Genomic DNA, 27,084 nt, shown 5'->3' with positions numbered 1-27,084 from the left:
ACAAGCACGCACGCTCTCATGTTACGTGTTAAATGGACCACTCAATGTTACGTGTTAAACGGACCACTCATAATGCACCATTTAACATGGACGTAATAACTCATAACCTATTTTATATTACCATTATATTGATCATGATTTTGCTGCATGTAGTTTGCATTCATTTTAAAATTAATTACCCTTTAGTGTGTTATTTCGCTTTAATATTAATAATACTTATAGTGTAATAAATATATAAAGACACGTGTATCATATTAATTGAATTAAAAATAATGTAAATTGTGCGTAATTTGTTAAATACTATATCAGAAATACACGACATTTGAAGCCATGTAGATGCACCTGATTTTGATGTACGACCGATTGTTTGTGCTTTGTGGTTTTAACACAATAGATTTATTCACTGAAGGGGACAAGAAAAACATTCAATCGTTCGAATACATACAGCAGATGATACTACTTTAGTTAATACACTTTATGTAGTTCAAGAGATTTATAAATATACTAAAGTGATCATGTTAGTAAATCGCTGTAATAACGTTGTACCTTAAATATATATATCGGTTAATATTTTCCGAGTTCAAATAATTTGCAGACATAAAAACGCGCAAAAATAACGCTTACCACATCAAAAGCAATACAAGTACTATTAGCTTGCGCGCGCATAGAAAGGCGTGTCCAGATTATAGTTTGTTTCAATATTACAAATATCTTGCGCGCGCACAAAAAGGCGTGTCCAGAATATAGGGCTTTTTTTCAATATAATAATATATTGTGCAGTGTCGCCCATTCTTCAGCCTTAAGCTGTTGTAGACAACGTAGCACGCTCGCACGAAAATCAGAGTGGGCACACACAGATAGTAAAATTATAATACCATTTAACTTTTTCTAAATTAAAAATTTTGGTTGCTGAAAAAAGGCGCAACAAGTGGATAATGACTTGCTCAATGTGTGTATGTTTCATTGAGTGCGTGACATCATTTTTAACAAACAGTTTAGGTAAAGTTCCGTCTGGATTAAGAATCCGAGATTTAAGTTTATCATGTATGCGAATTTGATGAATAATCTGCGAAAAATCAGTTAAGGTTCGAGACCGTTACGGTATTGAGCGACGGAAAGACTAACTGGACCACGTAACGTCGAGACCAACAGCATTCAGAAATCAAGACGTTAACACTTTAAGCGCCGAGAGTTTTAACAAACGCTTGATACTTCAAGTAATAGAATGAGTGACAGAAAGGCGGGAGGCTGTCTGAGCACACTCCTGCTTGTGCTGGCCGCGTTCAAGGCGTGTCTCATGTTTCTAGTGATGCTGATCGCCGCGGGTTTCGTGTCTTGTTTCCGGTGCGCTCATCGGTGCTGCGGCGTCCGATTCAACAAGATCGACCCGGTGTTATATGAAGACTGGTTCTCGTTTAATCTCAACCTCTCGGCCTTGAGGACGATGATTCGTGACAACCACGCCGACTTGTGCTGCTCGCTCCGCAAGGGGTCGCTTGCTCCGGATCTAAAACTGGTGACTCTCGAAGGATTAGAAACGCGCTTGTCTGATTTTCAGACCGCCGGTCGCCCATTGGTCATAAATTTCGGCAGCTGCTCCTGATTGCCGTTTATGGCCAAACTGGGCACATTCAACGTCATAGTGGACCGCTTTAGCCACGTGGCGGACTTTCTTACCGTGTATGTAGCGGAAGCCCACCCTTTGGATGAATGGGCGCTGCTGAATCACGAAAAATACAGTCGTCATCAGCACACAACCGTCGAGGAACGCATCACGGCGGCGAAGGTGCTTGAGTCGGAAGGGATTCGTGGCGCTCTGGTCGTTGACTCCCTTAGTAACGAAGGACTGGAAATATATGCTGCACTTCCGGAGCGGATGTACGTGTTGCTTGACGGCGTCGTCCGCTTCCGGGGAGGGATGGGGCCAATGATGTACAAACCGGAAGAGATCGAGAAATGGATTGAGAAACATACGAAACGCGCTGCTGTTGATGTTTAACTAGTTATTTCATTATGCATAAATAGGTGATTTCTTTTTACAAAATCATCAACACTGAGCCAAATAAGGAAACCATTTGGGCTTTGTATAATAATATTCTTTCCTTATTCTATTGTTCTACTCCATTTTGCTTAAGGAACTCAATTAATATACGCGTTGTTGTTGTTTATATTACAATTTTTTAAGTTTTATAAAAACTGCTACTGTGTGTTGTGAATCACTTACAAATACTAGTACATTAAATCTCATTATTTTATATATTGTTTATGCGTATATAACTAAATACATAACTAATAATGTACCTCGATGTTTATGTTATTGATTATATACACGATGACCATCTTCGGTAAAGAAAGTGCAATACGGTCATACTTTTTTATTAACAAGAATCCAATACCATACAGGACTACTTATATGATATTTCCACGCAATTCTTCAATGGACACCGCGTTATATAATTACAATATAATACAGTACAAACGTGTACATCAATCCGTATTTTTAATTTTAAAAAGTCTAGCATTGCTTATTCCATTTATGCCTAGCGTCTAGAAAAAGGTCTTGGCAAACAGCGTAGACCCAGATGAGACGCCGCATGATGCGGCGTCTAATCAGGGTCTTCGCTGTTTGCTTAAAGGAATTTCTGAAAGAAATATTTAAAATATAGAAATAAATATACTAGACATCCCTAATCTTGGAAATAAATTGATCCAATTTAGAAGGATGGGAGAGTCCACTAGGCATAAATGGGTTTATGTTCGATATCAAAGATCTAGTGGAGTTTTTACTTTATGATTGATTGTCTGACAACTGATATAATCAGCCAGAGAGTCATGATGCTTTTGTAAGAATTGTGCTGATTTTGATGTTTAAACATTTTTACGCTGCTTTAACCCATTTATGCCTGATGAACTCTCTCATCCTTTTTTGCATCATGCGGCGTCTCATCTGAGTCTGCGCTGTTTGCCAATGCCTTTTTTCTAGACGCTATGCATAACTGGGTTAATAATGCTTATTTAAAAAATAGTGCATATATCTATACCCAACTACATTTTTCAATACAATTTAAGTGTATTATATTATATACTCAATCCTTACATGTTAATGCTCTTCTTTTCTTAATTATTTCTAGTTCTCTGAACTATACATGTAATTAAGTTGATGCAAGGGTTACAATACAAGTAGTTTTTACATACACTTTTTTCATTCTTCATGCAATTAGAATGCTTACATTAGTATTATATAAATATATTGTTTTCCAAACAAATGCATAATAAAAAATATACAGAATGTATGTTGTTCATTACTTTGTTTTCAAATCCTTTGACGGTCACCTGCAACAATCGATCAAGAGGTACCTTTTTGTATTTTATTTAACCCATTTATGCCTAGCGTCTAGAAAAAAAGCCTTGGCAAACAGCGTAGACCCAGATGAGACGCCGCATGATGTGGCGTCTCATCAGGGTCTGCGCTGTTTGTTTAAAGAAATTTCTGTAATTTCTTGGAAATAAATTGATCCAATTTAGAAGGATGGGAGAGTCCACTAGGCATAAATGGCTTAATTCTCTTTATATCAAACACGAACAACTTAACAAACACACACAAATAAGTAGATAATTTTCGTAATTCAAACGCATTTATTCATTACCGTACATTGTTTAGAAGGCGTCTATGTTTCATGACATAGACGCATGACAGGTGTAATTTATCTTGCACATCATGCACATTTTGTTACATGTACAGCAACCATCAATAAACCGATTGGCAAGATTTTGGAGACAATACCGCTATCCATAGGTACAAACAATTTTGATCCTTTTTATGTACCAACGGTAGTTTCATTCGAAGTATTATAGTTTAAATGTGATTTTGAAACGGAAATCCAATTGGTAAACATCGTTAACACCCCCTTCAAAGGAGAGAGTGTTATTTTCCAACAACGAGCAAATTCTATGTTATTCCATTTACCTACGGTCTATTTAAAAAGAACATAATATAACGATCTGAGCGCAATAAACTCAATACAATACACATACTACTGAATATGAGCGCAAAAGTGAGAAGAAAACTTACTGAAACAAAACACATGTGAAACAAATCGTGTAGTTCTGATACTTCAAAAATCAAACACATTTTATTCGCGCTCTGAAATAACGAGGCTTAATGCATATGTGTAAGGTGTCTTCCCAGATTAGCCTGTGCAGTCCGAGTAGACCAGTCAGGGACGACACTTTACGCTTGTATGGAGTTTTTCGTTTGAAGGAAGTCTCTCCTAAACGAAAATCGTGCCATTGTGTAAAAGCCTGACTGCACAGGCTTATGTGGTACGACAATTTACGCACAGGCTAATGCCCCGCTTTCACAGAGTGCGACCAGGGGTGGTATTCCAAAAACATCTTAAGTCATTTCTTAAATAATTTCACTTAAGTTAAAAATTACAATGTTTTGTATTTTACTAAATAAGGAAACGCATGTTTTTGTTGGTATTCCTAAGATAACATTGGCATAATGATGCTATTTAAATGTATATCTTGATGCCAATCTATTGCAATATGAAATGAAACACTTAAGAAAATATCCCAATTTAAGGATAAGAATAAAATTTAACTTAAGATGCTTCTGGAATACGACCCCAGTTCACGTTCTTAACTGAATCGGTAGTTACTTAAGGAATATTTGATACACACGATTAGTATATATCTTCGCACAATTTCTATATAATTCATTTTCCCTAACATATGACACCGGTATTTTGCCATTTACACATAAATAACACAGAACACATTATTTTAACTGACGTTATTGCGTTCAACAGAAATATTTCATCCTGTCTCTTCAATACATCAAACGCAATTCGAAATCCGAATTGTTCAATATGAATAAACGATAGAACGTGAATATATAATTGTAGCAATAAAATATGCACGAAGAAGTACAAAGCAATATATTGCACCATAGCATCGATCACGTGATAAACCACTCAGGGGTCCGCCCCTTCCAAACAGAAAATCTCCTCCTCGCTCAAATGTCCCTTCAATAGTTCTAATGTCACATTCCACAAGGCTTCTTGTTTCTGTACGTCGCTGAAAACGCAAACAATGAGTCAATCACACAGACTGTATAATACAACGGAATAACTATATAGATAATAATAGTATTCAGGTAAAAAAAACAGCAACATTTAAACGCTTTAAGCCAGTCTACGGTTATGAAAGGGGTTATGTTGAAATGAACAATTATTCAATATTCACTAATCGTTCTTTAGAAAAAAGACGCGTAGCGATAATCCTATCATTTAAAACTACCTCCAACATAGTCTCAGTCATAAACCACCATATTAAAAGAAATATATAATTTTTAAAGGGACCTTTTCACAGATTTTGGCATGTATTGAAGGTTGTCATTAAATGCTTTATATTGTTAACTGTAAACATTGGATCTTAAAAGATCCATTAAAACACAAGAATAAAATTAAAGAAAAAAAGTAACCCTAAACTGGGCTCGAACCTTCATAATTTTCAGGTTTTTAAATGGTCAAAAGATGCCGTAAATGGAAATTTAGAACATGGTAAATGTTCAGTATTAATGACTGTTTCCTCGCAAATATAATAACTACAACGAACATTTGCGAATCTGAAACATTTTTTTACTTTGTCAATTTACCAAAACGTGAAAAGGTCCCTTTAACAACAACATTGTATGTCAGATGTAATAATCGAAATAGTGCTTACCTCTTCGATTTTTAAGTACCAATTAACCACGGTTTGTCGTTCTAATACGTCTATTTTTAACACCGCTATTGTGATTTAACTCCGACGTACCAGAACTGCAAATCGTCGCTGATTTGTTAACTAAAGAGTATGGCTACTGTGCTAAATATCACATGCCTGATATGGAATCACCGTCCCAAACACCCACACCTCAAAGGTCGCCGTGGCGTAATGGATATGGATCGCCTTGCGATCGGGGAGGTAACGTGTAAGATCCCCACGCAGGGAGCGTCCCCCGAAGACACCAAGAACTGGTTCTAGGCCCAGGAAACGGAATCGAGAGTGTTTCAATAAGTCAGAGGCTTTCGATGCAATCGAGGTAAACTAAATAGGTTTAAACTAAACATCCACACCTAATATATGTGAAGCGGTAAATAAGGATCGGCACCTGGTACAGGTAAACCAGCTTAGGAAGGGTGTGAGTAGGTAAACTGACCGCTGTACGAATATAACTGAAATACTATTCTAAGTGGCGAAAAAATTAAACAAGCAAACAAACCAACCTGGCCGTGGATGTGACGGAGGCTACACTGCAGTCTTTGTAGTAGTGACCACCGACGCCTTGGTACACAGGGTTTACGGCAAGGTCAATGATGGTTCGAGCCCCGTCCAGTGGGTCCCGCATTGCGCCTGAAACCGACCGCAATTTATAATGATATATTTATGGGACTATGAAATACGGTTATTAGTATAAATATAATTAAGGCAACCTCCCTACAAACATTTGACGTTATTAATTAGACAAAACGTTAGCTGTTTCCGCTAACATAAAAAAGGTATAGTATGTCTGTTGAACTTTTTTTCGCTAACATTTGTACGAAACCATAAGTTATTAATATTCAGTGACACGCAGAACTCTCTCAAAACTCTGTTGAACATTCTTAAAGGGACTGTCCAACAGTCAAAAGCGTCGTTCGACGCGAATCGATATTTTGGGGAACTACGAGGATTGCTTATATAGCTAAAAATACCTCCGCATTAGTCGTGAGCGTAGATGGACGAGTGGTAAAGTAGGGATACATTGTACTCCATAACTCCATGACTCTAGGGGTCAGTGGTTCGAGCCCATGTGGAGGTTAACGTTTTTTCTTCTTTTTTTAATTTGTATTCTTATTTTTTACTGGAGATTTTTGGTTCAATTTATCAATATAAAGCATTTTTAGTAGTTAATGACAAGCTTTAATACATGCCAAAATCTGTTGGACAGTCCCTTTAAGGTAGTTAATTTAAGTTTATTTAGCAAATATGATAAAATGTAGTAGAAACGATCGCAAACTTAAGTTATTTCAGCGAATTAAGAAAATAAGATTGTCAAGAAAAGAAAATATAACCAGGAATACATAAAAACAAGTGGACGGTAGGTAGGAAATATCAGGGTCGCGTGATTGGAAACAAACAACCTGTTTTCAAGCGTTGTTATAGCGGTGCTACAACCAGGCTGAACGTGCACTTGACCTGGTTTTCAATTTTACGATTTCAGTAAAAAATCTATATAGAAATAAAAGGGTTTTATATCTCATTCGAAACTGAGTTGATTGCCAGTTGTGTTATCTCAAATTAAGCAACAAACGGGCTGTTATTCCAGGTCTTACATCCATTTAAAAGCACGTGTCTATCTAACAGACCAGTCGGGTACGAAACGCGCCTGTTAAGTATTATAACCGTTTAATACTTTTTAATTTCATTGTATAATACAGCCGAAACGCGATGCAAAGGATCGCGATAGAACATTATGACGGGATACTACGAATTACGAGTCCAGTCTGATTTCCCTATATACTTAACACGATTAAGTTTTTAAGAATAAACCCCGCAAGAGAACGATACATGCGATTTAACTAATTCATTGTTCGAAATTTGTGTGACAGTTAAAGTTCAATGTCAATGGAGTGGTGGCACCAAGATTATTAATTTGTTTAACGATTAAAATATGAGACGATAATGAGCTGTTTACAAAAATCTGACCAGTATTAACTTGCACAATATGTTGCACACGACGGCTGAGTAGTAATACTACTACATAGTGCCTCTAAAGCCTGAAGGGGCGATAGTACGAAAGTTGCGATATATAACGAACAGTTCCGCATTTCCATGGACTATACGTGTATCGCGTCTGGAATCTGGTTTAATCAAAACACAGCCTCATTAAAACAACTCGAGCTGTGTGAGAAAAAACTTTTTGTATCGATTGCACTGGGATTCTCCGCATAAGTCCATTGCCCCCAGAAGGATAGGTAGTTGGGTGACGGCGGATATCGCAATATTCTTAAGATCCTTCCGTCGTGAGACACCTAGTACATACACATGTATTCGGTATAATGTCTCACGCGTAAGACAATTATGGTTGCAGTTGTCTTATGCAGTAATGTCGATAAAACTATATTTTACTTTCGTTACAGTATCTGAAGGTTGTTGTTCAGAACTCATTAGTCTATGGTTGACGCCACTGTACCATTTGTATTAGCCAGTGACCTTGCAACATCAGCTGATACATGTAGATGGAAATTTATTCACAGCCGCTAAGGTTTTGTCTGCTGTGCAGAATCTTCAAGCTCTGGCGGTAAACTTGTAATTTCCAAGAACAGCTGTTTTCCAGCTGATCGGTGAAGGTTGCAACAATGTTTGTTAAAACCCGACTATTGAAAACTCTTTCTTCGCAGCTGCTTGAGATAAAAGTTCAAGGTCCCTTATGCCGCGATGTTTGTATTGCATAACTGCTGCTTTATCAAGGTTTTTTGGTTCCTTACGAGATAAAAATAGTCTTGAATTTAATTAATCTGTACTGTTGCTTATCGTGTTATCGCGGGACGTCTTGTTTCTTTGAAATGAGAACGGTTACGAAACCCTGATATTGGAACACTCAACAGACGCTAAAACTGTGCTGTTTCAATGCCATTAAAAAGGTGCAACAGTTGTTTTTTCCGCAAATCTGGCATATATCTTAATGACCGATTCTTTAACATTTTCATTTTTTTAAAGTACATCGTGTTGAGTTTGCGGTCAGGTTGCTTTATTCTGAATACCGTTAGGGCCATCGTGATTACACATTAAAATCCAGAAGGCGACAATGCGATAGCACGATGGCGACAATGCAATAGTGCGATGGCGGCAATGCGATAGTACGATGGCGATACTGCGACAGTGCGACAATACGATGGCGACAGTGCGATAGTACGATGGCGACAGTGCGATAGTACGATGGCGACAATGCGATATTACGATGACGACAGTACGATAACGAGATGCGATAGTCATATCGTACTGTCGTCATCGTATCATCGCATTTTCGCCATCGTAATATCGCAATGTCGCCATCGTATTGTCGCACTGTCGCATTGTCGTCATCGTACTGTCGCATTGTCGTCTATCGCCTTCCGGTACACATGCGCACATCGTATTTTTCCTAGATTACGGAATACCGTTAGGGCAATCGTGGTTACACATTAAAATCCAGAGGGCAACAATGTGATAGTGCGATAGTACGATGGCGACAATGCGATAGTACGGTGGCGACAATGCGATAGTACGATGGCGACAATGCGACAACGCGATAGAACGATGACGACAATGCGATAGTACGATGGGGACAATGCGACAACGTCATAGTACGATGGCGACAATGCGATAGTACGATGGCGACAATGCGACAACGCGATAGTTGTACTATCGTACTATCGCATTGTCGCCATCGCACTATCGCATTGTCGCCATCGCACTATTGCATTGTCTTCATCGTACTATCGCACTATCGCATTGTCGCCCTCTGGATTTTAATGTGTAACCACGATGACCAAAACGGTATTCCGTAGCTTTACTCCATCACATCGCGAAACGAGCTTACGCATAAAGAACGAGTCTTGCATGGAGATTTGGAAATGTTTCTCATTAATATTGAACATCCTTTTTGAAGCGTGAAGTCAATCATATATCATGATAAAAAATTATTGAAAAAAAAACACACATTGACCTTCCGACCTAGCCTATTTTGTAAGTGATAGTGGGCACACACTCGATTAAGTCGAGTTCGAGCATAAAGTAGAGCAATTTAATTATGATAAACACGGTACGTATATGTAAACCACACAAAACTATTCCGGAATACGATTTATAAAGCATTCACCAGGCGACATGCTTTCGGCATTTAAAAAAAAAAAATATCACATGATTACATTATCAAATCGATATAGTATACCTAAAAAACCTTGGGTTAATTAGGTGAGCTGTCTGTTAAACTCTATCAAGTAGTGTTGTCTAACGAAAATTTCTATCGAATTTGCATCATATCAAAAGTATCACTATTCGCGCTGAAAGTCTAATTTATTATACTAAACCTTGATCGACGTACAGAAAGAGGGGCCGATTACTAGTATATGTTTTGGAAACTCATCGCAGTGGTTTCCCTTGACAATTGGTATTTGACACAGTTGACACAGAGGAAAACTTTGAATTGCCGTGGGAAGTTTTTTCGGGTTGCTTAAAAGTAGACAACGTGAATCGAAAGAGTACTTAACATTGAATACTTCAGCAAGTTTTTCTACTTTCCATGGCCCAAAATATATCCCACAATGCAAGGGAGACAACTGTGATAACTATAATAATTGTAAGAATTCTAAGTTGTTGTCCGTTAATTCCGTCTTGAATAGAATATAATATATACTAGTAAAACGAATAAGTCAATAATACAAGAGCTGTCCAAGACAGCGCGCTCGACTATACAAGTGCTTGACAGTATAACGAAAGCCATCATGGGGAAATTGTTCATATTCAATAAGGTCAAGGTAATATATAAACAAGGTGTACTTTATAGACGATTCTGAGTTCAGGTATATTTGCCACACTCTATTGAAAATGTGTAAAGGCATAAAACAAACAAATTAGATTTCATTTCAATTTTGATAGCAATAATAGCTTGGGTTGGATGGTTGGACGGTCCTTCAAAAATAAAATAAATAAATAATTGTGTGTTGTTTTTCACCATATTAAAAATGTCTTTTTGGTTGGGGGGGGGGGGGGGAGGGGTGGGGCGGAGAGTATAATGTTGGGGTGTGGTCATTTATTAGATGATCTTTTCAAAAATAAGATAAAAAGGGAAAAAAATCGTGGCGTGGAGCGTGGGGATGGTTTGGGTAGAGTCCATTGTGGTATGCCAGATAAGTGTTGTTTTGTAAAGTATGAATCAAATCTGATTATTAGTAAAGAAGTTTTGGCAATTTAAGCAAAATTTATTAATTTGACCTCGAGATTCAAGGTCATTCAAAGTGCAAGGTCAAATTCAACTTGCCAGATGCAGTACCCTCTTGATAGTAAGAAAGTATTTGAAGTTTGAAAGCAATAGCCTTGATACTTTAGAAGTAAAGTCGATGTAAACACAAAATGTAAAACAAATATTCAAAGTTACTACGACAAAAAGGGCCATAATTCCGTTAAAATGCCAACTAGAGTTATGCAACTTTCCCTGTACTGTCCCCTTATGATAGTTAGCGAGTTTTCCAAGTCTGAAAGCAATAGCTATGATACTTTAGGAGTAAAATGGACCAAAACACAAAATTAACCAAATGTTCAATTTTCTGAGTTTAAAAAGGGAAAATAATTCGTACAAAATGCTTGATACAGTTGTCTGCTCTTGTTTATAGATTTGGGTCCTGTTGGTAAAGAAGTATGCAAAATATAAAAGCAACATTGCAAGGTACATAGAAAATATTTGAGGTGGTACGCAAACTTTAACATAGATTTATAAATAATATGCATATTCTAAGTGGAAAAAGGGCCGTAATTTTTACAAAATGCTTGTTACAGTTGTCTGCTCTTGTTTATAGATTGGGGTCATGTCGGTAAAGAAGTATGCAAAATATGAAAGCAATATGTTAAGGGACAGAGACAATATTTGAGGTGTTACGCAAACTTGAACATTTATTTATCAATAAAATGCATATTTTAAGTGAAAAATGGGCCATAATTATTACAAAATGCTTTTTACAATTGTCTGCTCTTGTTTAAAGATTGGGGTCATGTTGTTAAAGAAGTATGCAAAATAAGAAAGCAATATGTCAAAGGATATAGAAAATATTTGAGGTGGTACGCAAACTTTAACATTCCAACGCTCACGCACACGGGAACGCCGACGCCGGGGTGAGTAGGATAGCTCCACTATATATATTTCATATATAATAGTCGAGCTAAAAACGTATGTTACGTCTGTGTTGAATGTCGGTCTGTTGTTATCCTTATATGCATTACTTAAATTACGCGGGAATCAGTGACTGCTAGCGAGTTAGACACTCAAAGACGGAACATTTGACGATTGCGTTTCATAATTTTGAGGCCAAAATGGTACATAAGAAGTGATGGACTCTGTGTACTGTTCGTATAGCTTATCCGAGCGCAAGAAGCACGAGAGGTTAAAAACGTGTATTGCCATCATCGTGGTCACTAAAAGACCCAGAGTCGCCTCTGCACCGGGCGTCAATAGAATCGTGCGTCACAGGTGGAACATTAATTGCGTTTGTGAAACAAAATGCCCCACACGGCACCTCCAAGCCGCGCAGCAGTTATTTTAGAGAAAATAGTTAAATTAAGTCCCGTTAATTCGTCAAAACTCAACGGATCGGAACTGAACGCGAACTTAATCTGTGTGTAATGTAGGTAGACACACACTTCAAATATTAGGTAAATATCTTGAAAGCGCTTAGGAAAAAAGTCCGGAAAACTGTTCTTTTAGTAAAAGTTTTTTAGTCTAAGGCACGTAACTTTTAGAAAAATTCAATGGACCGTAACGAAACTCGAACTTGATCTGAAAGTCATGCAGGTAGACCCAAACACCAAAATTCAGTTAAATATTTGGAAGCGTTGAGGACAAAAACGCAGGAAACGGTATGCCGAACGGACAGTGAGACTGCTATATGCCTCCCTACAGAGGGCATAAACATTTAGTATCTGCATATGAGTTGTTGAGTTCTGTCGATGGCAATGAAGGATTGAAGGTGGACCAAGCTCCTGTCGGCTGTTACCCCCGTAGCAACGTTCGGATTATGTCGAATCTCTGCCCGATGATTCGGGAAGGCAACGTAAGGAGTTATCAATTATTTATGGGTGGGGCTCTGTGCAATGCAGAGGCGGATTAAGAAGGGGCGGCATATGCCCCTCCCCCCCCACAAACGTGTCAGGGTTCGACATTTTTCAATCACACTTACAGTTACTTATTTGTAAATGTTTAGATGGTATCATAGCATGCTTTATTATGAGACCAACATAGAAAATCTTTTGTCATAGATATTCTCATCCTATTTCTAATCACTATGAATATTTATCGAAGGAAATCAAAAACTGTGTGACTTGATATATTTAAAGTCAATTTACAGTAAGCTTTAAGTTATATTTTTTCAAAAGTGAAATTGCTCCTTTTCGTTGTTATAACATCCTTTAGTATTTAAATATACAGAAACATGTGAGTTTGTGCTAATTTCTTGTTATTATTTGTAGTGTTATGCTTTTGAAAAGGTTCTCTTAATCGCTCTTTTTTAGCCGTACATAAAAATGAAGCACTTACGTTGTTTCACGTGCTATAAAACTTAAAATTGGAACATCAGAAGAATAGCTTCTGATTTCGGAATGTTATCCCTTTAGTTGCCATTATTCAACTCTCAGCTTTATAACTCAAAGGGCCATGATCTCATGTGTTCCCAGAGCCGCCATAGAAAAATCATCAAAGGCTCTGGGAGTACGTTTATATGGACTAGTTATCCCTTAAGACTATGTTTACCTACCGAAATGAAACTCGAAGAGAATGGATAGTGTTAGTGTCTTGATATATGGTAACTCGCAATTAAAGTAGGGAAGATGACAACGACAACGAGCGAGGCATGGTATTGTAATGCGCATGGGGGGGGGGGGGGTAGAGGGTTAGGCTAAGGGGTAGGGTTAGTGTTAGGGGTCGGGTTTGGGTTAGGGTTAGCCTAACCCTAACCTTAACCCTAACCCGACCCCTAACCTTAACCCTAACACTAACCATAACCCAGGGTTATCACCCCTATACCATGCCTCGCTCGTTGTCGTTGTCCTCTTCCCAAAGTATCGCAATTTCATATGACATATTTTTTATTTTACCAAAGAAACGCGTCATGGTCAGGAAGAACTGGTAGAGCTTAACGTCCTTGAAGTCGCGACCAATTTCTGTTTCTACGGTTCCCGGATGAGCAGAAGTGATAGTCACGTGAGAGTTTTTTAGCCTTCGTTGCAAAGAGTACATCTGCATTATCTGAAAGATTTCACGAGAATTATTCCATTTGAAGAGTGATTAATATTCAAGCAATGGAATATAATTTATGGTTGAGGGGCGTAATAACTATCAATTACTAACTGTTAAAAAGTGCACCAAACTGCACAACTCACGTAACAGTCACGTGCTTTTGGCACAGAGACGCATGACCACAGTCATAATACTATACGATGTGCGAGATACATTTTACTTTATTGTGTGCGAACCACAGCAGTATTCTTTTTCTCAGAGGCATGTTTTGTTTCGCTTTGGTGCGGGCGACATTTTTATCTCATGTGTTTACCGAAACAAATTGTTCAACGAAACATGCAAACAAAACATTACAGCACGTTTATTCATGAAAAATGCTTGGAAAAAAAGTAATTTCAAATTGTTCTCACTTGATACAGTTTAGATCTACCGTAGTAGTCGAATCCGCTGAACTTCATAGGATCGTCGTCATAGTTTATAGCTGCCAGATTAAATCGACACATTCTAGAAGAAGAAAAAACATACTTTTGTTTCATAACACAATTCTATATAAGACCGCTTCACACATATTTCGTTTACATTAATATGTATAGAATCTAAGATATTCATTGACGTTCGTAACTGATTACAAGACTCCTTATATTGTAACATAATATAAGATTTCACCGTTTTCTGAGCTGTCGCTCTTAAAAATCATATATATATATATAAACACGCCGGTACATAGCATTTCTTAATAAATTGGACATTCATGCAATTTCTATAAAGGTCACTCTTTTAATTGCTTTTCCATTTATTGAACTTTCAAAAATGTATGAATTACGTTCATCTGTTGCAAACCATATTCACACTTGTAAGTATGTGCAAGTCTGTACATTTGCTTATTCATGACTGCCTGCACCTAAAAACTAAGTACGGACGTGGGTATCCTGATAGCGATTGCGGCTATTGAACAAAACGCAAAAAAAAGTGCATGAGACATGGGGAACGCCGACGTCCTAATGAATTACACATGAGCTGTGCTCTAAGAATATAGGGTTTAATGCATTAGCGTAAAGTGTCTTCCCAGATTAGCCGTGCTGTCCGTAAAGGCTTATCGGGGAGCACACTTCCCGCTTTAAAAAAAATTTTCATTTAAAGGAAGTATCTTCTAAGCGAAAATCCAATGTAGGCGGAAAATGTCGTCCATGATTATTCTTGAAACGAAACTGTATGAACATGCATTAAGTACCGTTTTCCCTGAACAAGGCTCATATTTACCTGTGGGCGTCGCTGGATACGAGCACAATTCGAGTGTCGTCAGTTACCGCGTTGCCCTTCATCATCGGCAGAAGCATGCCGATAAGTAAGAAATGACTCAGATAATTTACCTGAATATGAAAACAATGCAATCGATTGGAAATTTGCAGATTATGGTTGGTGGTCGAAAAAGCCTGACTTGAATATCAGTACTAAACAAACGGATCCGGGCTATTGTAAAAGGGATGATTTACATCCATCTAGCTAGAATTACAAATTATACCATATAAAGTATGCTTTGAAAAAGCGCAAAAGGCCGGTGATTTTTATATACGAGTGTAATCGCGGATTACGTGATATCCAAGTGCAATCAATGGATAATACTGCAGACTCATTTGAATAATTTGATTGATATTATTTTAAAATTGCCCTTATCTTAATAACATACGTCATGCGACTATCTGCTTATGACTAATAAACGTATATGTTCATTTGTAATTTGAATGCAAACCATTTACAATTCATGAACATTGATTTTAAGGGTGTAAGATTTACATGGACTCGTTTAGGATCATGTCACTGCCATATGCGAATCTTATACTTCAACTTAAACCTTAAATTTCTATGCACCATTTTCTCGTCTTTAGTGCTTTGATTTTGCTGAACATTTATTTTTGTTGAAATGCGTTTTAACAATAAAACCAATACCCGACCTGGAGCATGGATTCGAACCCATCGTCTGTCTTTTCTGCAAATAAACGATGCACTTTATGTTTTATTTTATATTTTGAAGAAAGTAAATGAATCATAATAATTATTAGGGTCGCGATATGTTTCTTTTTATTTTAAACTCTATAAGATACTGGAGCCTGGTGCAAAACATATACTTAAAAAAATATTGGCATAATTTGGAAGCATTTGTCATATATTTTGCAATTGGTTGATATTTGCTGTCCAAGAAAACATATAAAAATAACTTTTTTGCGTTTATATCAATAAATCAATATTGAGAATTAGCCAGAACACATTTACCTGGACGTGGTTTCACAATGCCCGCGTTGCATATGAGCACGTGCAATGGGCGACCCGAGGTCTTATAATCCTCAACGAACTGTTTTGTGGAATGAAAGGATCCCAAGTCCAAATGCATATAGACAAGCGATAACTCTGGAACATCCACCAGTCCATGAATTGTTCCCCTTTCCTTTTCTTCTTTGTATTCCTTTTCCATTTGCCGCATAGCCTGGACAACAGAGCGGCAGATTTAATACATTCCTATAAGTGAAGACTAGAGGACGTTTCTCATTTTTATACAGCTAATGCTATGTGACCGCTTTGCCAAACTTTTTTTGCATAAAAGATCTCCTGGCTCATACATAGAATGACTCAATACTTGTTTCATTTTGATCAAATCAAGATAAGAATAACCAAAAGCACTTCCATAATTATTTAAGTGGTCCTCCTTGCTGACTTACACGTTTTTTACGTACAACCAAAGTCTTATGTCGAATGGTTTTGTGCTTGGTTTGTATTATCTCAATTTTAAAACGGCAGAAGACGTGGTTGATTAACATAGCATTGTAACCTTATGGTCAAACCGCGGTTTCAAATAGAAAAAGCGTGGGTCTGATTTGCATATGAGAGCTTATCCGGGAAAATACGTTGTTCCAAAAATATAAATATATAGCACTTGCTCCCACTGCGCATGCGCAACTTGCCTTCATGGTGTCGTCCTCGTTCCGGCACGCCATAACGACTGTGCCTCCCATCATGGCGATCCACTTGGCCACCTCGTATCCGATACCTGGTGAAGGAAAGTTAGTATGAAAATATTACGGTGACATAGATGTCACATTTATTCCTCTTTTTAGATAGCCCTCCTCTCGACTTGGTAAGTCGTTCCCACGACATAGCTAACGCGTTCTCTTCTCCTTTGTTTAATGCGTCCCTCCTTTATTTTTCTACACCGCTCGTTTTCATTCCACTTAGTTTTGCACTCCTCTTGTTTTCTATCTCGTTTCCCCGACTTAGTAAGTCGTTTTCACGACATAGCTAACGAGATAGCAAAAAAGAGAAGGGAATGTCACCTCTTTGCCACCGTAAATAACATAAAGAATTAACTCGACCAAGGACGGTCCCAAATCCGAATGAAAAAGGAGGAGGGTAGGGCGTATGACCATCTTCCATACCCTGTGAAAATCCCGCTAGTTACCGAAACGCTTAAAAGCATAACAGACATCGCGGACCTGGGAAAAGAGGGTCCACCAGGTAGAATATGTATGACGCCGGGACTTGGAGTCAACTGGAAGCCGTCAGGCCGAATAAAATAATCTCCACCAGGACCACCACCATCGGTACATGAAATGTTCGAACCATGTATAGGACCTGGAAGACAGCGCAAGTAGCCACATAGATTGGGAAGTTCAATCTCAGCGTCATAGGAATCCTCGAATCAAGATGAACTGGTTATGTAAAGAAGCGACTGACTTCCGGCGAGTTTCTGCTTTTCCCGGAAAATGTGTCGGAAAATTCAGCATAAACCCAGGGAGTAGTTTTCCAGGTCGGCTCAGAGAGCGCTCATCAGGTTGGGGCGCACGGACCACGGATTATGCCTGCCTCTTTCCATACAAAGAAGAAGAGGATCTACATTAGCATAGCCCAGTTCTAAGCCCTGACGAACGACAGTGAATAGGATGAGAAGGACACATTTTACAACAGACTGTCTACCATTATACAAGACAGCCCCAAAGGCTAGGTGAGATGAACGACAACGCTGAGAGATTCGCCGACATGTGCCCCACAAGTAACCATGTCATCAGAGATAGTGTTTTCCAACATAAAAGGATACAAAAAGCAACTTTGGTGTCTGCAGACCTTACGACGGGGAACCAGATCGACCACGTGTGTATCGCGAGGAAGTTTCGTCGCTCTCTTCTGGGTTTGCGCTTTAAGCGAGGAGCAAACGTTTATTTGGATCATCATCTCCTTGTCGCCCGATTGAAACTGTAGGTGAAGAAGAATGTGTAAGGGGGATTCTGCCATCGCCAGCATATCAACACCGTTGGCTGAAAGACAACTTAAAGCAAGAAGAGTTCAAATTTTATCTATCAAACAAGGTTTAGGCTCTAGAGGAGCTGCTTGAAAAAGAGACGATAGAAAAGAAGTGGCAGAAAGTGACATAAGCAGTGACATCAACATGCAAAGAAGTACTGGTCTCAAAGTCCAACACCAACATGGATTCGGTATCAGCAGAGACGCTTGAACAAGTTAAAGAAAGAACATAAAATAATACAAGTGTCAACAGCAGCAGAACAAAAGCAGAAAAAGTAACAGCATAAGATAGTACACTGAAGCAAACAGGAACGTCAATTGAAGTAAAAGAGCAGACAAGCGGAACTACATAGAGATACTGGCAACAGAGGCAGAAGAGGCAGTACGCCAGAACAGACCCAATGACCTGAACTAAATAACCAAGAGAATAACAGAAAAGTATGCCAATTTAGGGAGGCCAGTTAGGTACACAAACGGACGAGTGATAGCAGGCGGAGAATAGTAGAACATAGGAGGATCGAGCAATTCCAGTAGCAAGGTCCCGGGAACCGACCGGAGATACCACCATCTACAAGCGATCTGACAGCATACCTACACTATCGCCGAAGGCGTTCGTCGAGACCAGTCTGGAGCCATTTACCCGCTCTACAGCAAGATATGTGAAGAAGACGAAAAATCAAGAGGGCTATCTCACCAAGCTCCCGATAAAGGTGACCTGAGTTATTGCTCCTAATACCGAGTGATAACGCTGTTATCCATCCCAGAAAGAAGTTTTACTGCATCCTGCTAAACCGATGAAAAACAAGGTAGACCCGCATCTCCGTGACCAACAAGCCAGCTTCCGAAAGCAGAGATCGTGTGGAAATCAGATCACAACCCTTCGAATCATTATGAAATTATCCCTGGAGTGGAACTCACACCTCTACGTCAACTTCATCGACTATAAGAAGGAATTCGACAGCGTTGACCGACAATTTATCCGGAGACAACTGAGGCACTATGGAGTGCCCGAAAGGATCACCAGCATCATTAGGAAGTCTTATGAAGGGATGACATGAAAAATCGATCATGACAGACAGCTCAAAGTAAAAACATTAGTGAGGCAAGGCTGATCCCAGGCTTTAACCTTTCCTGTTTTTGATGGCCACAGACTGTGCCATGAAGACCTCGATGGACCAGAAGCGAAACGAAATCCGTTGGGCACTTTGAAAGCAGTTGGACGACTTCAACTTTGCCGACGATATGGTTTCTTTCTCACACACACACCCAACAACAAAAGAAGGAAAAGATCAAGATTGTTGTGGAAAACTCAGCCAGACGGGATCTCACTTTTATCAGAGGTAAAAGCAAGGTGTTCACAAAGCCAATGCATTCAAAGACAAATCATTCAAAGTCCAAGGCGAGGCACTTGAAAAGGTGGAAAGCTTCACCTTTCTCGGCAGCAACCTGGACAATCATGGAACTACAGTTGTTGACTTCAGAACCCTCATCAGTAAGGCACGAGCAGCCTTCTATCAGCTGAAGAACATCTTGGGATCAACTGCGATAGGCATTAATACCAAGATCTTCAATACTATCATGAAGCCAATACTACTCTATTGGGTAGAGACCTGGAGAACCACCGACAGGTACGTAAAGAAAATACAGGTCTACACCTTCTCAATGAATATCCTTAAGATCATCAAAACACGCTCGATCATCAACGAAGACGTAAGGAGAAGAGCAAAGTAGCAATCCGTTAAAGAAAACGTTCTTCAGAGACGTTGGCGATAGTTAGGCTACACCCTTCACAAGCCTGCATCCAATACGACAAGAGACAATCTCAGACCTTGAATCTTCAAGGCAAGAGGAAGAGAAGGCGGCATAGAAAAGACCTGGATGCAGATGCCGATCAGATCGGAAAGGGGTCGGGACTGCTGGAGAGATCCGCCCTGTACCGTGATGCCCGGGGGAAACTGGTCGGCGGCAGACGGGAAAAAAAGGCCAAGATGATATGGATGATATCAATAATTATGCGTTTTGCATTTTTCCGTATTTTACACGCTTCAGATAATGAAACGGCTCTGTAATATCGTTTTGTTGTGATGGCGCCGTTTTAGTGAACGCTAGAACGACATATAAACGTACGGATAGGAAAAATGAAAAAAACTTGATATTTGACGCGTGGACGAATTTAAAGGATACAAACACGCCGGGACAATAAAGGAAGAAGGTCAATATGACGAGATTATATCATCCAGAATGGCAACAAGAAGCAAGCTATATATTTATATATATTTGGGGAGAGGAATCGCCGGCCAATAATTTTGTTAACATTGATTTGTTTGATACTATTCAACAAGATATTTCTGTATTTAATTTACTTGGGTGTGTATTTATATGTGGCGATTTAAACAGTAGAGTTGGTACAAAATGTGATTTTATTCCTTATGATTATGTAAATAATTCATTTGACGACCCTGACTATGTCCCTGATTGTAACCCCGTACGGGCCTCGGTCGATAATGTTCATAATAGTCATGGTGTTAAATTGATAGATCTTTGCAAATCTTCGTCTTTACGTATTGTTAATGGTCGAATTTTTAATACAAGTAATTATACGTTTTGCTCGAATAACGGTTGTTCTGTTATAGACTATCTTTTAATGAATGAACGCCACTTTTCACTTATCAATAATTTTACTATTGAACCATTTAATGAATGGAGTGACCACGCACCGTTGCGTTTTTCATTATTATGCCCAAAACCTGTTCAGAAAGATAATCCACAGTGCGAAATCAAATACAAATGGAACGAGGCAAACGCGGAGCGCTTTCGTATAGGCATTATAGGATTTTTACCGCGTTTTAACAATATTACCCAAAATATCGATATCTCTTGCAGGGAATCTATAAATAAAACTGTTGAAGAGTGTTCTGAAACTATTAGGGCCGTGGCTAATCCGTTGTTTTCTAAGTGCTTTCTTTTCAATAACAAACCTTTTTTCTCAAAGGATGCTGTTCTAAAACACGCAGATTGGTTTAATGAAGAATGTCATTCTGCGCGAAAATCATATATGCAAGCACTACGCATTTTCAATTCGGATCAAAATAGCGCAAATAGGGTACTCCTAATAGAACGTAAATCATCTTACAAGAAAATCGTAAGAAAATGTAAAAATGCCAGTTACAAACAAAAAATGAAAGAAATTGAAGGTCTAAAAAGATGTAAACCCAAAGAATTCTGGAAATATTTTAAAAGCAAGCACAAACCAGACTATGCTGGTATTTCTATTGATGCATTTAAAGAACACTTTGCTAATCTGAGTAATGATTTATCTAACTGCTACAACGAAGACGCGGAATATTTTTGTTCACATCATGGTTTTAATAATTTATCCACATGTAATACTGAATTTGACCAGCCTATTACCGTATGTGAAATTCACAGTGCAGTTAAATCGCTCAAGCGTAACAAAGCTCCTGGCAATGATCAATTATTAAACGAGTATTTCGTGGAATGTATTGATATCCTTGCTAGTCATTTATGTGATCTTTTTAACGGTATTTTAAATTCAGGTTACTACCCAGAAAGCTGGATGGAAGGCTTGATAATTCCGCTACATAAAAAAGGCCACAAAGATGATGTTAATAATTACCCAATCTGAACGCATCGGACAGTGGGCTACACCACACCGTATGGCGGAATTGTCCGAGGTGTTCCGATTGAATAATTACCGTGGTATTACTCTCGTTAGTTGCCTGTCTAAGCTATTTACCACAGTCTTGAATAAACGTAAAGAAAATTTCTGCTCGGACAATAACAGTATTTCGGCTGCGCAATTCGGATTTCGTAAAAGGCGTTCAACAGTAGACCCTATTTTTATTTTACATTCACTTGTCCAATATCTTAATCAAAATACGAGGCTCTATGTAATATACGTGGACATGATGAAATGCTTTGATTCTATTTATAGAAATGCACTGTGGTTAAAAATGTTCAAAACTGGTATCGATGGAAAACTACTTAGAATTGTTAAAGACATGTACCAAAAAGTTAAATCTTGTATTAAATTATGCTCTTCCTATTCTGAATACTTTAATTACGCTATTGGTTTACGCCAAGGAGAGTTTATGTCACCTCTATTATTTTCATTATTTGTTGAAGATTTAGAGCTTTATTTGCAGTACAATATTGATGCAGGCTTAAGTATTGATGATTTAATTGTGATTTTGTTGTTGTTTGCTGATGATATGGCTATTATAGGTAAAACTCCTGATGAAACTCAGAAACATTTAGATCTGTTGTATGCATATTGCTGTACGTGGGGTCTAACTGTAAATATAACAAAAACGAAAATAATGGTCTTTCGAAAACGTGGGGCGCTATTAGCAAACGAAAAATGGACCTATAATAGCCAGCCAATTGAAGTTGTTGATGATTTTAACTACCTGGGTACTGTATTTAATTACACTGGAAACTTTTGTAAAAACATTGAACATTTCAATGGAAAGGCGTTAAAAGCTTTAAATGTTCTAGTTTGCAAATGCAACGACTTTGACCTTTCGCCCAAAATATTTTGCCAACTATTCGATGCATTTGTAACACCCATACTTAACTATTCTTGTGAAGTTTGGGGTTATACCAAATCAAAGGAAATAGAAAGAATTCACCTTAAATTTTGTAAACAACTATTAAGAGTAAACAGCAATACGTGTTCTGCTGCAGTCTATGGTGAGCTGGGCAGATATCCACTCTATATCCATAGATACATTAGAATAATTAAATATTGGTTTAATATCAAAGACAGTGATAATATTATATTAAATGTTGTTTATAACGAGGCTCTCAAAGATTGTATTAACGGGAAAAGAAATTGGGTATCAAATGTAAAACATCTCCTAAATGATTATGGGTTCGCATACGTTTTCGAAAATTATCAGTATACTAACAAAAACGCTTTCTTGGCTGAATTTAAATGCCGAGTCATAGATTGTTTTAAACAAGATTGGTTACACTCGCTTGAAAGTCCTGTTTTAATGTTGTACAAAGAATTTAAATTAACGTTTGAATATGAAAAATACCTAGATGTTTTACCTAAAAGTCTCAGATTTTACTTCTGTAGATTACGAATGTCTAGTCACCCACTAAGAATCCAAACGGGTAGGTTTAGTACTAATCGAATTGCTAGGGAAGAAAGATATTGCATTTGTTGTAGCTCACGTGATATAGAGGACGAATATCATTTTATTTTAATATGCCCTTGTTATAACGATATCAGGAAAAAATACATAAAACCTTATTTTTTCAAGCGACCATCAGTGTATAAATTTCTAAGCCTTATGAGACTGTGTAAAAAAGAAGCTATTAAATTATCTGTTTTTGTTAAAGAAGCACTGTTGATCAGAAAGTCCATATTGAATATTGTTCAGAATACAAATACAACCAACTGAGTGCCAATATCCGCCGGTTCTATTGTATGTTTGTTTGTGCAATTGTTTTTTTAATGGTATGTATATAATATTTTATAGCAAATCTGCACAAATACTTCTAATATAATAAGCATAATGCTCAATACCTATGTATGGCTTTATGTTATTTATTTTTAGAAACTCTATTGTTAACATTTATTGTACGGAACTAAAAATGTATCTCTATAAATGTGTAACAGACATGTTTCATTATACATGTTGCTGCCTTATATAGCCAGTGCAATATATGTTGGCTATTTCCTTCTATTAAATAGCATTACAGCGCAAATTAAATACTTAAAATGACTAATTTGTATTTAGTCCATTTTTATATATGTTAACAGCATAATAGCTGATTGCCACCCTTTCGCATATTTTTTGTTGTAAAATGTAGTCACTGTTTTTGAGGTATTCCCACTACTGCCATGTATTATGTTTATATATGTTCATTACTAAATTCTGTATTATCACTTACTTTTCACATGACCTATTGATATATCTATTATAGTATGGTTAACACTGACGATGTACTATGTACAAGTCGTAATAAATATTCTGGTCTGTTCTGTTCTTCTAATTTCACGTTATGTCGCTATTATTTGCAATTTTGGCAGCTCGGATTTGTACGGAAACGTATATGGTACACCACAATAATGTGGTCATGCCGGAATAATTTATGTCGACTTACTGTGAAATAACATGGTATGTCGACATAGTTTTATAGCTTTTCCCACCTTAATTCTACTCGTCATAACGACATTAAGTTGAAGTCTTTACGTAAATGTTTCCGGCTTTTCCCGAAAATAGATTTGGTCGACATGATCTAAGTCGACAAATCTACATACTTTTTGGCGTCATGCTCTTGTGAAAATGAATTGCCATCATAGTTTTAGTCGACACGATGAGTTATTTTTTACGCCATGACACCTTTTTCATATCATGTCGTCGTAGAATTTTGACATCATCACTTTATTGCAACATTGGTTCCGGCGTCGTACAGATTTTGAGTTTCTGGTATATTCTTTCGAATCACGCAAAACCTCAGACAGTCCATTTTTACAGCAGGAATGCTTGATATAAAGGTAAAAATAACATACACTGTTTGCAAAAAATAAATATTAATGTGTTCGTTGGGTTATATGAGCATTTAGAGAGCTTAAATCTCAATTGATTCATTTAGATATTTCTCTTCTACTAATACATGCAAAACGTGTGTTTAACGACTCACAACTTTTTTATATTGCAGATTTGTGTGTCAATGGCACTGATATATGTTTACTCATCGTTAGCTGTACTTTCAAATCAAGAAAGGGATGTTTTGATTTCGCGTTATCACATACAGGGCTATACGCGTCCGGATATATGTGGATTTTTGCTTTTCCTTCACAACACTGCTCTCAATTAGGGTCAACTGAAACGGCTACTGCGTAGGTTAGGGCTCAAAAGACGCAACGCGTCGTCTCCTCTTCCAGACGTTATACGAGCGATTCGTTCAGTATATGAAAGAGGGATGGCTGAATGTGGTTATAAAACTATATGGAAACTGGTCAACACAATCACAAATGTCAAAGTTACCCAAGAAACAACAAGATGTGTATTGAAGGTAATTGATCCTGAGGGTGGCGCTTTCAGGTCTGCACATTGACTGCGACGCAGAGTCTATACCAATAAAGGTCCTAATTTTACTATACACATTAATGGGTATGATAAGCTAAAGCCTTTTGGAATTGCTATACACGGGGTGGTTGATGGATTTTCCAGATGCATATAATGGCTGGAGGCATGTTATTCGAATAACGACCCTCGAATTATCGCGGGCTTCTTTGTTAACGTTTTGAAACGGATTGGTCGCGTTCCAAGTCTGGTTCGTGGCGATGCAGGGACAGAAAACGTTTGGGTACGGGCTATGCAGATAGCGTTTAGGTTTAATGACAGAGATAACATTTCTGGAATGAACAGTTACATGAATGGGAGATCCACTGGCAATCAAAGAATTGAACATTTTTGGGTGAATTTAAGAGTTAGTTTTACTGGAGGAACTATTTTAAGGATATGGTGGACAGCGGCTTGCTTCGGATTGATGATCCTGTGCATTTAGAATGCTTGAGATTCTGTTTCATACCATTAATACAACGTGATCTGAACTCTTTCACCCATCTATGGAATTCTCATCGGATTTGGCAGCAAAGACATGTGGAAGCACCAAATGGGATACCGATGGTAATATACTACCAGCCTGAGGCGTATGTAACCCGAAATTTTTCATTTCGGCTTCCTTGCGAATTGGAACCCATTGATCATATTCAAGAGAAATACATTGTAAAGAAACCGCAGTTTGGGTGTAAAGATGACTTCATACCCGTCCTAGAACATGTGTGTGAAATGCAGCGGGAGCAACTGCCAATTTCTGAATCGATTAAAAGTGCGACTTCTTTGTTCTTGGCCTTGACTGAAATATTGGATGGTTACTAATTACATATGGAAAACAATTGCTTAAAAAAGTAGTTATATTTTGCAAATTTAGTTGTTAAGTTAGTTTACTTCAAGTAAGTTTCGTTTCGAGTTTTATTTACAATGTGTCGATAAGCAACACAAAATTGATATTCTTGTTATTGGAATTGATCATGCCGTAATTTTTTTTTTCTTTGTTAAATACATTCACTCATATTGTTGTACACATTTACAGACATTGCAAACTTGGTAAAAACAGATTAATCATGCTCTTTATTTCATTGTTTGATTGCAAAAGAATGAATAAAACGTCACTAACTGTTTGAAAACATGGCGGTCATTTAGTTATGAAATCCTCGTAAATTGTGGAATGTTCCTTTCAAAATATGGTTCTTTCGAAAGATTTATTAACATTTCTTTTCAAACTTCAATATATTAAACGAAATGACTGTTGTAAATCTTATATTTAATAATAACACGGGCGCAAATATATGATATGTTTACTTTGTACTTTCTTACTTGAATTTCTGTTCCTGAAACTCTAGTGTACATGTATAAAGTACATGTTTCAAATAAATGTTCATACTGCAATGCGATCTTCATTTCTTTTAATGGTCAAATGTTTCGTTTACGAGGAAATGGAAAATTATACAAATGTGACACAAAATTGGGCTATTTGTAGATCAATTTTAGGGCTAGTTAATGTGATCGGTCTTTCTTCGTCGTCCGTGAAAATTTTCACTAAAGCGAAATCACCTACTCAGCTGTGTCAATAATACCAAAAACATTAACAGTCTTCAAAGCTAGTAAGGTTGTAGTTTGCTTTTATTTCCATATTATGTCCACATCGCACTTTATTTATCAAAATACTTTCAACAA

The 27,084-nt window shown here is 37.7% G+C and overlaps 1 protein-coding gene and 1 pseudogene across 1 annotated transcript in view; one reads left to right on the top strand and one right to left on the bottom strand.

Moving 5' to 3' along the window:
• Positions 1-786: 786 nt before the first annotated feature.
• On the top strand, positions 787-3,256 carry LOC127853562 (type I iodothyronine deiodinase-like; annotated as a pseudogene).
• A 357-nt stretch (positions 3,257-3,613) lies between these two features.
• LOC127853561 (retinol dehydrogenase 14-like) overlaps positions 3,614-27,084 on the bottom strand; it is a 42,802-nt gene continuing 19,331 nt past the window's right edge. The window contains exons 2-9 of the mRNA XM_052388155.1: positions 16,972-17,057; positions 16,286-16,496; positions 15,967-16,001; positions 15,275-15,384; positions 14,425-14,518; positions 13,873-14,023; positions 6,273-6,399; positions 3,614-5,082 (exon numbers count right to left, since the gene is read on the bottom strand). Coding sequence (XP_052244115.1) covers positions 4,980-5,082; positions 6,273-6,399; positions 13,873-14,023; positions 14,425-14,518; positions 15,275-15,384; positions 15,967-16,001; positions 16,286-16,496; positions 16,972-17,057 — 917 coding nt within the window. The 3' untranslated portion in view covers positions 3,614-4,979. The remainder of the gene's footprint in view (positions 5,083-6,272; positions 6,400-13,872; positions 14,024-14,424; positions 14,519-15,274; positions 15,385-15,966; positions 16,002-16,285; positions 16,497-16,971; positions 17,058-27,084) is intronic.

This window comes from Dreissena polymorpha, chromosome 12, assembly GCF_020536995.1.
Source record: "Dreissena polymorpha isolate Duluth1 chromosome 12, UMN_Dpol_1.0, whole genome shotgun sequence".
Classification (NCBI taxonomy): domain Eukaryota; kingdom Metazoa; phylum Mollusca; class Bivalvia; order Myida; family Dreissenidae; genus Dreissena; species Dreissena polymorpha.
The sequence above is the reverse complement of the archived record's forward strand: the minus strand, read 5'-3'. Positions and strand labels throughout refer to the sequence as shown.